General features: G+C 40.8%; 1 protein-coding gene across 1 annotated transcript in view; it reads right to left on the bottom strand.

The window, feature by feature from the left end:
* The window catches only part of TRUB1 (TruB pseudouridine synthase family member 1), a 31,061-nt gene extending 18,900 nt beyond the window's left edge, over positions 1 to 12,161 (bottom strand). The window contains 3 exon segments of the mRNA XM_040606224.1: positions 6,228 to 6,283; positions 10,113 to 10,205; positions 11,979 to 12,161. Of these exon segments, the coding sequence (XP_040462158.1) occupies positions 6,228 to 6,283; positions 10,113 to 10,205; positions 11,979 to 12,123 (294 nt within the window). The 5' untranslated portion in view covers positions 12,124 to 12,161.
* Positions 12,162 to 15,853: the final 3,692 nt, after the last annotated feature.

Below are 15,853 nucleotides of genomic sequence, written 5' to 3' on the forward strand. Positions count from 1 at the left end.
TCTGGTTCTGCAAAAACTTTCTTGAGTGTCAGTACTGGTTAAAAAAAAAAGCAAACTATTATAGCAGTACTTGGATATAGCTGTTAAAGACTACAGACATAAAGTAGGACAAGTTTTATTAATAGACGTCTTTGCACTGTATTATGCAAACATACAAGGAAGTATTCCTTGAATGTTTGCACAATAATGTAATAAATAGGATGTAAGAGAAATGTCAAGACCTCTCTGTCCTGTATCTGTATTTCAGGAACGTAATACACCTCACCTAAAGCACAAAATGGTAATTCAATGGGTGAAATTAAGCAAACACTACCTGTCAGGAAGAATTCACCTAGCCAGTCTACAAGGGCTGGAACACATTCATCTGCCCGTGGGTTAACATCTCTCATAAAACAATCACTCCATCTCCAATCTGCCAGTCCTGTTCCTCAAGGGAAACCTATAAAACACCTTTCAAAACAAGCCTGGGAACTAAAATTCATAACTCCGCTGGGTTCAGAAAAAAACCATGGGCTCAATAAAGATATTGGATTTATGGCATGCTATAACATTACCTCACACTAACCCCTTCACATGCCACAACATATAATCTACCAGGCTCTTTCTTTCCCCTAGGAGATAACCTTATCATCTCCTTTCCTCTCCTGCCTCCCTTGTAAGGAAACAATAATTTCTTTGGGCTTGAACAGAGGCAAAGTAATGACATTTTGTGTAGCTATAATCCACTTTGCTTAAATGTGCAGGTCCCACACTGCACTCTCTTTTTGCTACCTCTCCCATTTCTATAGAAAAACTCGGTCAGACCCTTGGTTATTGTGGATCGGATACTGTAAACAAAGAGGTGTGAGAATGCAAAAGGGCATGAACCAGAGTGAAAAATTAGAAGGTGTTGCAGATGAAAAATGTCCTAGGGAAAGAGCTAAAGAGCAAACAAACCACTTCTACTTGGATTCCTCCAAGACAAATATAGACAGTTGGATACAATACTGTAATTTGGAAGCAAAAGCCCAACTAAATCCACAGATGAACACAAGCAAAATGGGACCTGAAGAATCATCAGGCAAGCAGTAACAGTCTCCCTTGCCTTGTGACTGGGAGCTTGGCTGATCAGTTGTGAACAAAAGTTTTCTATCCCACACAGGAAATAAATTGTTTTCTTACTCTATTTTATTAACGTGGGTGATAAAATGTAGCCCATCTGTGTGGAACAGTCTTGGGGTCTTAACTATAACTGCCTTCCCACACAGAATTGTTGGTGTGCCACACACACAAGCATTAACTACTTTTTCTTTCAGAAATGGTCTAACAGATACCTACCTCACTAAACTCTAAACAAATCTCAAATACACTTAAAGTCCATGGCTTCTATTTTAGATCTGAGAAAGGGCTTGCACTTCCAAATGCCTCATTTTGATACTGTATCAATCAGTCTAATAAGAAATATTACCACTACCCACAAATCTTGCCCTTCCAAGACAATGTTAAAAATACCAAAATATGAAAAAGAAAATAGAATGCATCTCTATGATACAAAACCTACTGTAAAGGTAGTTTTGGTTTCACCAGCTCCAAAAGAAAGCAAGATGAAACAAAGAACTCAGCCAGCTGATACTATATAGAGAATTTTTAAAGATTAAAAGTAAGAATGCACACCACTAAGACAATCCTTCAAAAGGAAAGTCAACTCAATTTTCTTGCAGTCATGACTCAAAATATACGAACTGGAGAACAAATGGCTTTTGAAATGCTTAAAAAAAACCCAAACAAAAAAAACCACGAAAAAACACAGCAAGACTCTTTAGAAAGAAATTAGGATTTCCAAAGAAATAGCACTTGCACCATCATGGTGTGCATGTTAATGTGCAACCACACAAATGCTGGCAGAAGAATAGAGAACTCAGAGATGCCGAGTTCTTATAAGCCTCCTGAAAACAGGCAGATAGAGGAAATAAATATATTGCAGCTTCCACTATGAAAAAGGCTTCAGAGGGAGCCTCCAGTGTATTACTGGGTACCAAAGAGTCCACGTGGGGCTCTGGTGTCTAACGAGCTGTTAACAAACAAAGTCACAAGAAAAGGCTTCATTAGTTCTGCTCCTTATAGAACTACTAGATGTGCTTTTTAATGCATTAATTCATGGAACTCATCACCAAAAGATGGAAGCCAAGGACTTACTTTAAAAAAAACCCACCAATTAATGGAGAAAGCGAGCAAGCTTTATGTTTGAGAAGCCACGGATACAAATTGAAGCCTAACTTTTAGGACAGCAAGATAATCACAGGAGGTAAACCTTCTTTATGGACTTTTTGTTCAGCAGCATCTGCTGCCAACCCTCCAGAGAAACAATTTTGCAACATACAAACTCTAATCCCAGAATCACACTGCAAGTAATTTACATATCTCTCAGAAATTCTCTTATGTAATTTGAATGAATTCCTGCTCAGGCAAGCCTTCTCTCATAGGATGCAAGTGTGACTGGCAAGTTTTGAGGCCTGATCACTGAACTAGCACTCATTTTTCCATCCAGGATTCATAAGAACTCAAATGTTAACAATTATAATAGAACAGTTGTCACATATCAGGTCATTGACATATCTTCATTCTGCCCATAATCTCTTTTTAGTCCTTGTGATCATTTGGAGTTTGGGTTTTACTCTATTCAGTGATTTCTTCATTTTTTTTATAGTGTTTCACTTTGAGAAGCCACAACTTTAGACATTAAATCTTCAGTTTTAACTAGTCCCTGCCCAAACTTGTGCAACCAGTGCAAAGTACTCAGGCAATTCCCCTCACATCACTGAGCACCTGGGGTTTCAGATTGTATGCGGACCATGACAAGAAGTTGCATCCTCAGATAAAACCAGTAAGACCACACTTTCTGCTTACTGAAAGGCAGTGATTTCAAGCACAGTTTGATGGATGGCCAAGTTCTGGCTTTATTCACACTAGTATGACTCAATTCTCTTAGGGTGAACTCAGACGTTATTGCACTGAAAAATATGAAAATTAAGCATGGAACTGAAATCTGAAAATTTCAATTATCCTGTTTTATTCCACCTAAAACTAAAGGCTGGATGTGTTGGAAGACATGTCCTCCTGGTGGAAACTATTGGAATAATGAAGAATTTCATTGCTTACTGCTCTTCTTTTTTTTCTTCTGACATTTCCCTCATTTGCTTCTATGTAACAACGCATTCTGGTAGATGAGAGGTTATAAAACTGGATTACTGCTTTGGAAACTGTGCTGCTAGCATTTTCTAACCTATTTCCCCCCCAAAAAAAACCCCACTTCTACACTGCATTTGAGACAGACTAGTCACCCATAAGACTGAGTTGTTCAGAAACAATTAACCACCATAAAAATTGGTACAGACCCATCGTATTCATTTTACTGGTGAAGCAGAAAATATTTTCTCATTCTTTATTTTGCAAACACAATAAAACAATTTCTCTCAAAATAATGCAGTACAAGAATTCTAACTAAGACAAAGTCCAAGTCCCTGAACGCAGGAAGGAAAAGTGATTCTCCTATGAAAGATGTATTAAATGCTCAGTATTTAAATTCCAGATCCAAGAGGATTCAGCTTCTCCTCCTCATTTGGAGCATCTGAAACAAAATAAAGCAAACAAAACCTAAGCTAGCCTGCTCACATTTTTATTTCTGGATAAATACTAAGAATTCAATGAGAAATCTGGAACACTAAGTAGGTATTGCCCTTGGCTGCACATTTCTATTTGTTTTGATTTAATTCATAAGGAGGTCAAACCAATGGAGAACTAGATCTACACTGAAAGAGTAACACTCCTTGTATAATGTGTATAAGATGCAAATCGAGTGATAATGTTCGGAGCTGCCACACAGAGTCAGGAAAGTTTCACACAATGTTTGGGAAAAAATCAGAAATAGTCCAATCTCTGGCAGAGCCACCATATGGAGTTTACTGCAGTAACATACGTTTTGGCCATTCAGCACAGCTCTGCTGCCAACAATGATAGACTGAACTATTTCGTTACAAGACACATTCCTATAGCCAAACAGTAAATCCTAACCACGGAGGCTCAGACAGTTGATCTGAATCTTTATAGTAATAAAAGGAACAAAAGAAAAACATCACACTTCAACAAACACTTCAGCATCCACAATGGTAAAAAAGATAAATTAAGAGCATAAAATCCTAGCACATGGCATGGGATGCAAAAAGATACTCAAACCTAATTAGACAGTCATGGGTTTGTCTGTATCAGATCTCTCACTGCATTACGAGACATTGTTGTCAGTGTGGTCAAAAAAAAACCAAGTAGGCAGATATCTGTGGAAAATTATTCAACTTCCTTAAGCCTCTCAAATTATTGCATGCCTAATTTATTGAAGTATAAATAGAAAACAGTAAAGCAGAAACAAAGCAAGCTCCCAATGAAGGCTCATGACCACCATGCCACCTGGCACAGATGTTAGCTACCTCACACACTCTGCCACATCAGAACACACAAACAGTTGCAGTGAAAGAGCTGATTTGCTCTAAGGAGTAATTCTGTTTGCCTCAATGAATCAAGTGCCCACAGCCTACACCAGTCTAAAGCCAGGTGAGAGCTGATGGATCTAGCTGGGGTCACTTACCAGACTGGCCCCACTGCCCATTTCTCCTCTGTGTTTTACTCTCTTGCCCCTCAGCAGCAGCTATAAGCCTCCTTGAGTTATCTGGGGAAAATGTTTGGTTAGGTAACACTCCCATTGTCTACAGAACTTTATGGTGAAGTTGCCAAGGACTCTGTGCATACTCTGTTTTGCCAAAAACGCAGAAACTACGTCATCTATCACAGTGTTTCCACTGTGAACATGAGAACATCAACTTAAGAGATACTTCAATTGCTTTACGTGGTTTTCAATCAACAATTTCCACACATTTAGCTACGATGACTTAATTTAGATGAAGTATCTCAATGCCTTTAACTTAAAAGTTCTTTGAAAGGAGATGTCAGGTGGTAACTGGTTACAATTCCACTGTAAATCCAGCTGCAGCTGCTTACTGCATGTTTCAAAACACAGATGCCTCTGATATCTGGTCCTATTAACCAAACGCAAACCCATTACAGTCAGTGCAGGGACTGACACTGACCACAGTAAGTTTTGGATCAGACTTTATAGCTACATCCTTTTATCCTGGTTGTTTCTCTTCTGTCAAATTATTTGCCTTTGAGTTGAACTGAAGATTGTCAATCTCATTCTACCTCAGGCTATCAGTTCAGCACCTGTAAAGGGCTTAAGCCTTTAGACCAGAAGAGAATGGGAAAAATAGAACAAAAAATGCATTAGAAAGGCTATCAATTTGCTAAGTCTGCTATTGACTTTCCCCAAGTTTAAAATGAAATTTGGAAGACTTAATTGATTTCTGCATCTGCCACTCTTTCCTAAACTTCTCATTTAAAAACAATGGGTAAAACCACAGGATTTTACTTGCAAAGAAGGAATCAACACTGGTAGATTATTCTTGGGAGTATATGCACTTGTTTGTGTAAGTAACACCTACACTCTGAAACACACTCACCAAAGACAAAGCACAACTAATCAAAAGCAGCCATGAACAAGATCACCATCTGTCAAGTCTCCAGTCTGGATTATCTCATGCAGCCACAAGGCTTTTGCTACCTTTGGCTTCTTACACGTGCCTATCCATACACTTGTAGAGCATTTATCTACAGGAGCTACAATCTGGAATGACAGACACTATCACAACTACAAAACACTTAATTCCACAAGGTGCCTCTTAAGGCCTCAAGGTATTTAAAAAGAGAGAAAGGAAACAAAGATGGTCTGTTAATGCAAGCTAAACAGCAATTAAGTTATCTACACATAAGGAACATAACCAAAAACTGAGTAGTCATACACAATTATATCCTGAAAACATCACTTAAAATGCCATCTTCATTATAGTTTTTGTCCCTTTTTGTAAAAAACACACTAAATAGTATAAAAATCCTCCGGTAAAATAGGAATTTGGTGTTTATTAACATTTTGTATAAAAACCAAGACAAATGAAATTTTTAAAATAACCATTCTGGACATACAATCTTAATATTGAATTTCTGACTAAATACAAAAAGGAACCAAAGAATATGTTTATACTAAATATGCAGGATGGCTGAGATGTTTGTATGTTGATGCAGTCTTCAGTTGAAGAAAAGAAAACAAAAACCCCTACTAATACAAGTCTTTTAGCATTCCTTACCTTGGAACCTGCCAACATAGTTTTCAGCATTTTAGTTCCTTTTCCAATACCAACCACTAAAAAAGACAGAAGAAGAAAAAAATTCCACTTCAAAACCAGCTTTGCAGTTCCCTTATTCAACACCAATCACTACTACATATTACACCGGTCAGAAATACAGCCTTTCATGCTCTGGTAGCATATGAAAAGAGTCAACACTTACGAGAAAGTATCTCTGATGTTCAAACAATATGGGACTAGTAAAAGGAAAAAAATGTCTAAAGCAGAAGATAAAAAGCTTCACCTATTGTTAAAATGCTTTAACTCAACCTCTAGATTTATTTGACTTTTAATCACCACAGAAACGGATAGTGCAATTAACTCCGTCTCTGGTTTGATGAAGGCTATGGCTCACTAATAATGAATCCAGCCTCCACTGTAACTAAATAGCCCTTTTAAAGGTTGATAGTGACCAAGAGTAATGCAGTTAAGATAGCATAATAAAATTTATTTTCTTGCTGTAAGCCTGATAAACAAATAATCAAAATGTCCAACTCCCTCTGTCAAAAATCTTTTATTATCAAACCTTCTTATTATTGCATACGTAAAGACTACCGTCTTTCAATATTAAACCACTATTCTACAAAACAGCAATCAGTCAGCTTTTCATAAGAGACAGAAAGAGCTGTATTTTATTTTAAAGCTATTTAGACAGGTGCTTTCCTTGAATATGCTTTCCTATTGATTTTTTCCACATACAGCAATCCAAGGAAACAATGAAAATTTTAGAAGGAAATTACTTTTGTGTACAACTTATGAAATACGTAAAATCTTATGTCCTTGATTCCTTGATTTTAATAAAACTACAGGAGTTAAGGGACTTACAGGAAATCTGCTTTGTGTTAACCAGGAGCCACTACCAAAAGCATGAAACACAATGAACATGAAAAGAAAACCAAAAAAACCAAATCATGTGCCCTAATACTTCTCAATCTTTACACTCTGAGACTCATCAGATTACTTCTTATTCTCAATTACTTCTCTTGTTCCTGAGGATTTTTAGTCACACATGCCCCTGTGCTTGTGCCTTTGTGTACCTTCAGTTCAGCCTGTTCCTGTCATTTGCCAGATAGGAAAGAGCTGCAACAAAGCTGAGAAAAGGAGATAAGCACACAAATAAAATTTTATAACCAAGCACTTTTCTTGCAATGTGATGACATCACTGACACTTCAACATAACTGCTAAGCTGAAATTTGCTGAAGACTGTCAAGAGATTCAGTAGCATAATTTTAAAGAAACAGTGAATGCTTCTGTGAACAAGACACTAACAATTTCCCCTATTAATCATCAGCTTGTGTAGCACGTGTATTATTGAAAGGCAACATAAACTAAACTTGCCAGACTACACAGAGCATAACAAGGTTTAACTGCATTTTTAATTTTTTATACTTTTTCATCTTTTCTTCTACTATGGAAGCATAATTCATAACTGCAACATAGAAACAAGCCAAGTATTTAAAATTCCCATTTTACAGCAAGAAAGACTAAACTGGAACCACAGCCTTAGACTGATATTAAAAGAAGATATTCAGTAAGACTTGACCTACAGTTCTTTGCTTCTTGTATCTAAAATAAGAGACCTAATGTGAAGAAGTTGAGTCCTAGCTCCCACCATCTTTCACATGCAATGGAAGCCACAAATGGGGACAGGACAAAAGACTTCCCTCTCAGACAGCAGTCACTCCAAGCTCCTACCAGTGCAGGGCCATCACATGCCACCTGGTCTCTAAGCTGCCTTTCACTCACACGCCATGGATCACTGACCTCTGTCTCCAAGGTCCTTCCTCATCTACATTTGCTGTCAGTAGGAAAAGAAATATAAAAGTATATTTTCTGACGAAAAGCACCAGCCAGTTACTTGCAGGACACCTGGCACACTAAGTAAGACTCTGTACCAACATTTTACAAGAGCACATAGTGATAAGACAAGGAGGGGTGGACTTAAACTGAAAGAGGCTAGATTAAGATTAGATATTAAGAAGAAATTCTTCACTATGAGGGTGATGAGGCACTGGAACATGTTGCCCAGGGAAGCTGTGGATGCCCCATCCCTGGAAGTGTTCCAAGGCTAGGTTGGATGGGGCTTGAAGCAACCTGGTCTAGTGGCAGGTGTCCCTGCCCATGGCAGTGGGGTGGGAACTAGATAATCTTTAAGGTCCCTTCCAACACAAACCATTCTATGATCCTAAGAACTAATTCCCATGAACAAAGTTATAGATAAGCAGTACATAGAACCTGGGCAACAGCAGCATAGATCAAGAAAGGTTAGAGGTTTCAGAAAATAAGTACTTCTATTATGCTGCTGTCCATGATGAAAGAAAGATTCCTGCCCCACCACGCTATCCCAAAAAGCAGCACATATTTTCTGCATAACTTGTTTCTGTTGTGTCCTCCCCTCTCTCCTCATTATCTTACCCAAACCCACAAGAAATCTGGGCACATTCCCCTTCCCACTCCTCTTCAACCTAGCTACCATTGATTTTTCTCTGTGTGTTCCGTATGGCAGTGAAACGAAAGATCCTGTGCCTTTTTTTAATCGATCCATAGCATATTAAGGTGATGCACTTATCTGTCTTTACCAAGCACATCAAGCCCAAGTACTTTTTGTCATGCCACAGGAGCAGGCTTTGGAGACTGCTGGATATCAGAGAACAGTAGGAGAAGCAATTAAGAAGCACGAGTGATTTTTCTTTTCCTATGGATCAATGCTGTTGACTTTCCACAATGAGTAGTAGCACGCTCAAAGGGAACATATGCGTAAATGAAAAATGCCTGTTTCAGCAATACACACAGTATTCTCCAGTAAGTGGCCACACAGTACAGGAAATTGGAACAAAATGAGCTAGTGCTTACTTCTATCCCAAGAATGTTACATTTTGCAACGTTCACAGGTGACAGAGAAAGACAATGACTACCCTACAGGCCCCTACTAGCAAAAATCTCAGCAAGCAACACCCCCCTGAAAAGCACAGCTCGTCCTGAGAGAAGTCATTACAACAAAACTAAGTCGTTTCATTTTCATTGTATACTCATAGCTGTACCTGTTGATTTTCAATACAAAAAAAGTACTGTTGTTATTCCTTCTAGCCAAGCAGGGCTACAAGGCTACGATTTAAGCAAGATGTAGTTTGCATGTTACTTATCTACAAAACTACTGCTGACAATCTATGATATGGGAATAATCCAGCCTAACAGTCATATCCACAGCTGAGTTTTCAACACCAGCAATTAACACATCCTGTTCCTTAAAAAAAAAAAAAGGAATTTGATACATGGATTGCCATCAAAATTAAAAGACAAAATCTCTTTGATGACTCTTCTTAAAGAAGACAGACGGTACAGGAAGCAAAAACTGTTTCTGTACTGAGCCTCAAAAAAAGCAGCAGCTGAACTGATCTTACATACCTTTCATTTGGTGAGTATTACAACCCAAAAGGCGCCCTCAAAACCCCAAGAAAGTATTAGTTTAAGAACAAACACTTTTGAAAATTATGATGACTATAAATCCTCAGCTTAAGTAAAACAAGCCACCAATTTCTGAGGTAATTTAGAATTCAATACACAAGAGTCTGTATTTTCACATAATAAACCACAAGTTATTTCAGGAATTGGGGGTGTGGTGTGGGGTGTGTTAGCCTTCTGTTAAGAAACGTATTATATGCGTGTAAAAGTATATGCAGAGGAAATTTAATCCAGACCACTTTTCCACAGTAACCTGTCCTTCCCCAAAAACCACAAACCCTGCCATGTGCATCCCAAATTGTTCCTTCACTTCTGATTACATGTAGGCATGAAAACATTTCCTGAAATCATCTTTTGATGACTGTATTTATATTTTTCATTACCCAGAACTCCTGCTGCTGCACTGTCCAAAGTTCCACCATGTCCAATTTTCAAAACTTGATTTCTTTTGTTCCCATTTGTTTGCACACCAGCTTCTGCAAATAGAAATTGAAAGGAAGAATTATAGGATAACCACAAAACACAGGAAAAATAGCACATATTTCCAGACTGCTAAAGGAGATAAAAATCAATTATTTAAACTATGAATTAGTAGTGCAGAAACTGCTGTACTGAATAAGAGCAATGACTCATCTAGATCTACTCCCAACCTTAAACAATTTGCAAGCTATTTTCACTTAGATTCTAATCAAGTCTTATACACCATTATACCGTTATAAACAGACCTTCACAGAAAATTCTACTAGTAAACCAGCGGGATAGTTCACCTGTGAAGTTTCAATAACAAAGCACACAAGAACTAGCAGCAGAGTTCCAAAAATCACCTATTACACACAAATTTTCTGTTACATAATCTGGGCAATCCTTGTATCTACTTCCATGTAACAGGTCATGCTTACTCGCATGTATGCAGCCCTGTGGAAACTCTGCCATGAACTGAACTTGCTCACTGCTGCTTTTAAGCTGTCAGAGCATCTCAACCCACCACACTTCCTATGCAGCTGATGACTCCAGGAATATTGCAGTCCAATGCACCTTATTTATTAGTATTAAATATGACAAATGCTCTAAGCTTCCTTACCTACTTCTATTATCTCTCCATTATGCCTTTCACACCAGGGAATCAGACATGATCCAGCTAAATCTCTTCCATACAAAGCTGAACTGAAGTCCATGCCTACACTACAGTTCACTACAGTGTAGATCTGCCTGAATAAGCACTCACCAGTCTGAAAGTATGTTCTCACTTAATCAGGAACCGCCCAAAAGCCCCGATTAGATGATCAAGTCCCCATATCCATTATAAAGAGAATCTAGGCCATAGTCCCTCACACTTTGCAATGATAACATATTTTTTTCCCTAATATCTGACACACAGGCTTCCCTGTATTCTGAAAAAGCAGTTTCTGCAGACTACACCCAGGACTTTCAAATGCCTCGAAACACTGTGCTTTTCCCTCATTTGGCGGTTGGTTGTGTTTTTTTTTTAAATGGCAATAGGTAGCAGGACTGAAGCAGAACATTCTGCCAGTGCTGTCCTGCAGAAATGCTGCTGGCAACCATTCTGGCAGATAGGTGCACACTGTCCCCGGGACCCGGTTCAACAGCTCGCCAGGCAAGCTGGGATCCCGTGCACCGTGCACTGCAGGGCTGTAGCTTTCTGCTGAGGCAAATCTCACCCCCATTCAAAACGAAGGCTCACATCATGCTGTACCTCTAGGCGATAAGATGCCTGCCCCAAACACATCTGTGGTCAATATGGCCTTACTGCTCACTGTGCTGTGTGACCCACACGCTGAGTCTCACAGGGACCCAGCAGCTCCACACAGCGAGCCAGAAAGTAGCCAGAAGCGACTCCATTCCCCCAGTCTGGGCCGTGCCACAGCTGCAAACTACTACAAAGGCAAAACAAAACAAACAAACAAAAACCCCACAACAACAACAAGACAATTCTCCTTAAGTGTTCTGAACGCTGAGGAAGAGGGTGCAATGGCTCCAGCACCCTAACGAACACACATGCCGACACCCCCCCAGCCATGCCGGGCAGGGCAGACTCGGCCACAACACTCGGGGGCTAAACGCGTGTTCACACACAGCCGGCCCGCTCCGGCCCTGGCACCGCCGGCACGGCCTACGCGCACCTCCCTGTCGCGATTTCCTCACTTTAGCACCAAAACTCAACCTCGGGCCTCCAGGCCCTACTCGAGGAGTCCGCGCCTCACCTTGCGTCCCGCGGCCCGGCCGCCTACCTGCTAGCAGCTTCTCCTTTAGGATGTTGAGCACGCCGGCCGAGGTGGGCCCCTTGGGCTTGTACACCGCGAACAGCCCGCTCAGCGAGAAGAGCTTGTCGGCGGCCTTGCCCAGCACGACGCCGCCCGCCTCCCTGGCAGCCATGCTCCCGGCAGGCCCCGCCGAGCAGGGCCGCCGGGACCGCCCGCCCTCCGCCCCGCCCGGGGGCCGCCGGGAAGTGTAGTCCGGCGGCGGGGAGGCCGTGAGGGAGGCCGTGAGGGGCGGCCGCCGGGCCGGGATCCCCCCCGCACAGCCCGGCGGCGGGAGCGGCTGCGGCAGGGTGGCCAACGCGGGGGAGCTCCCGCAGGGAGCCCGGCAGTCCCGAGTGGGCGGCTTTAGGTAGCGCCGCCAGGCACAGGGGCGCTAACTGGTGTGCGGCCCCTCACCCATCGCCATGTTAGACGTCGTTCCTTTGTTACCCTACTGTACTCTACTCCACTGACTAGTTGCTGAGTCCATTAATCTTCCCGCCTTTGTATGAAAGGGCGCTGGGAGGGCAGCCGTCCCATAGACCTCTCTCCATGCAGAAGTACAGCATGTGATTTTTCCTCTTCAGGCCCGATGCATAGGGACTTGTTTCTCTAGCAACATTCCCAAAGCATTTCAGCAAGCCATGCCTGAGCAAGGCACCGAGAGCTTGGATGTTTCAGTCATGCATTTCATGTATTCATTTGCAAGAGCCCACAGACAGAACCACAAAGAGACACTTAACAGGGAAACAAATACATGATTAGCTGAGGGCTAAAGAGAAGCAAATCTTCCTGCTGAAGTCAATGGCTGCATCTGTACATGGAGGGATCAAGGTCCCTGTGTGGTTTTTCAGCCTGTACCTGAGTCAGCAGCTCACACCGTGTCTGCTGTCGCCTTCCACACCAGCACAGCCTGCGCCACCGGGTCTGGGGCTCCCTGCGCCCCACAACGCCTGCCCATCTCCCCTGCACGCCACTTGTGCGTGTTATTAATCAGACAATTTATTTGCTTAGATCTCTTCTACATAGCTGTAATCTGGCTGTGGAAATGCTCCCCGTTGCCATAAGCTGCGAGCGTGGGTTCCCTGGGGAGTGGTACAGGTGGCCACCTTTGCAGGACAGGGCAGCGAGGTGTCAATACGGCTCCAGAAGATAAAATGGCAAAGCCACACTGGTACAAAAGGTCAGCGAGAAAATTGCTACTGATTGACATGGAGTTAAAATGTAAGCGGAGTTGTGGAAGGCATGTTGTAAACCACGATGGAGGTTTTTTTGTTGCAGTTAATTGTTTAGTCAGGCTAACCATTTGAAAACTATTCTCGCTGATTCCCTGTTACAAAGAGCATAAACATAGATCTCTCTGTATGTAGGCTCAAGCAAAACTATTTAAACATGCCTGTTAAGAAATGGTGTAAGCTTCTGAGCAAGGAGATTGTGGCCCAAGGGCTGCAAAGCAAACTTGTCATGCCGTGATGGCCAGCAGTGTCATTGGGAAAGCGGACTGTTCTGAAAACATCACAAGGATCAGAGGGAGATTATGTAGAAACGAGAACTCCACTCTTGGCACAAAGACATCCTCAATGCAGAGCACCTCAGCTTTCCAAGAATGCAGTGGCAAAAAGGGCCCGTGAAAAAACTTCCTGTACTGCCTTACTACCTTCTCAGGACTGACCTAACCAGAGAATTGTCTAACATGATGTAATTAACCTGACGCAGTCATAGGACACAAGCTGAAGGTCAGTGTCTGACCCTCAGTATTGTTTACACAATTTGCAAAAAGGTGGGTTTTTTTTTAATTTTTGTTTTAATTTTTTTTCTGAGAATAGGGTTTCAGGTATCTAAAGAAACTACCCCCTACTCTCCTTTTTAGTATTGATCAGGAAGTTCTTGTAGGTCTCCCAGACTTCTGCATCAGCAATTAAAACACAACACTTTGTTATTGCAGCAGATGGAGTCTTTGAAGGCTTAGAAAGAAGAGGTTTGCTTTGACTTCAGTGAGCATTGGATAAGGGCCCAGATTAAAAATTGTGAAAATCTATTAACGACTGTCAGTATTTTAGTTAGCTGGAAGTATATGTGTACATAAATCACACATAGCTCTCTTCATGGGGCAAGGTTATTCAGCATTCAAAATGGTGGGAATGATGTTCCAAACTGTTCATCTCAAGAGCCTTACTTCAGATTTGCCTCATGTTGCTTGTGATTAAAAGTCATTACCATCTGCTCAGTAGCTTATTTGAAATGAGATGTTTATCTCCAATGATTCCCAGACAAGCCAGGATCCACAACAACCAAAAGCATGATCACAGTTACTGACTTTATTTGCAACCTTAATAAAGGGGCTCAGTAAGTGGCTGAGAGGATGATCTTGCTTTATGCATGGAACACAACAGGTCTAGTAGAGGCAGGCCAAAACCTCTGCTCAGGTCACTGGAATTGCACAAAGTGATGCCTTGAGGATCTGGTACAATTATGCTTTATAGAGAAGAGATAATGGGTAGTAGCTGTTGTACGTGGAAACAGCAGATGAATACTATTGCAGAAGACAAATCTGTTACTTGCTTGTGCAGAACAGAGTTGCAACATTTCCTTCCACCTTCTCCAGAAAGATGCTCACTTTTTTGCGTGCTTTCAGACTGGCTTTGTTGAGGTAATGCTCACAGACCACAATGCAGAAGAAAATGATGCTGCATTACAGCTTTTAAAGTAGATTCAGTAGCAGCAGGCTACTGTATTTGTGTCCATTTTGTGGCTTTATCATCTGTATCCAAATCAGAGCAAATAATTGCAAAAAGGTCAACCACGGCTCATGATCTTCCTGTAAAACCAAAGAAATGCAGCCTTTTGAAAGTTTAGGTCATAGTCATGTAAACAGTTCCTTGTCAGCTAGTTGAATTTCATCTGTAATAGGAACTATCAAAGCCTGAAATACATAGATTTTTTTTCCTCTAACTGTTCCATCTCCATAGTAAGGCACAGATAAATAACTCTTCAACTTGTTAGTTCATTTGGTCCCATTCAGATGGGCATGAAGTGAATAATTCATCATGCATGAGTGGTTCTTCTGAACAAAAGTAGGTTCTTCAGTATCTTGTTGTACTGCAGCAATTTTGAAAATTTCATTTAGAAGAAAAGGCTCCTAAACTGCAAGTATTTCTTGAGCAGATTTTTGGGTTTCGTTCATAACAAGATCGATAGTTAATGTTTAAACCAATTTGGATTTGAACTCCAGGCTTTTGTTTACTTTTAGTAATATTTTTCTTAGACTTTTATTTTGGCTTCTCTGGTATTAGAGATATTATTTTTGATTTGGAATAGTTTAGACAAGAAGAAATTTTGGTTAGCTGATTTAATGCTGATCTATAGTGTCAATTTGAATTTAACCAGACAGAATATAGTAGGATCCAAATGTTTTTAGCTGTTTCTTCTTTATGTGAAATCCAGTTCTGACAGTTAGCTGAACAAGAGAACTGCAATTTTTCCCAACCACTGGTAAGACACAAATGGTGTAGAGCTATTGAGAAATATCATACAGATATAATTTCAGTTGCTCCTTATGGACCCTCATAGAACCGGAAAGTTACTTTTAATCTCTGATACATGCCCAGGTCTGTCTGTAATGATAGAGGACTAAGCATCGTCTGGGATCAGAAGATTCAGTGATGCTGAGGGCAAGAAAAACAAAATGCATTTTGCAGATCTTTGATTTTATTGCTAATAAATGTCTCTGTGGGATTCTCAGTTCTTGTTTAAATTTGCAGTTTCTTGTTACAGTTTCTGTCAAAGAACTAATTTTCCAAGAAGCTGCATCCTAATTAGGAACAATGCAGAACTCGCCAGATGTGCATATGGAAGAAGGCATCATA

The sequence above is a fragment of the Falco naumanni genome, chromosome 9 (genome assembly GCF_017639655.2).
Source record: "Falco naumanni isolate bFalNau1 chromosome 9, bFalNau1.pat, whole genome shotgun sequence".
Lineage (NCBI taxonomy): Eukaryota > Metazoa > Chordata > Aves > Falconiformes > Falconidae > Falco > Falco naumanni.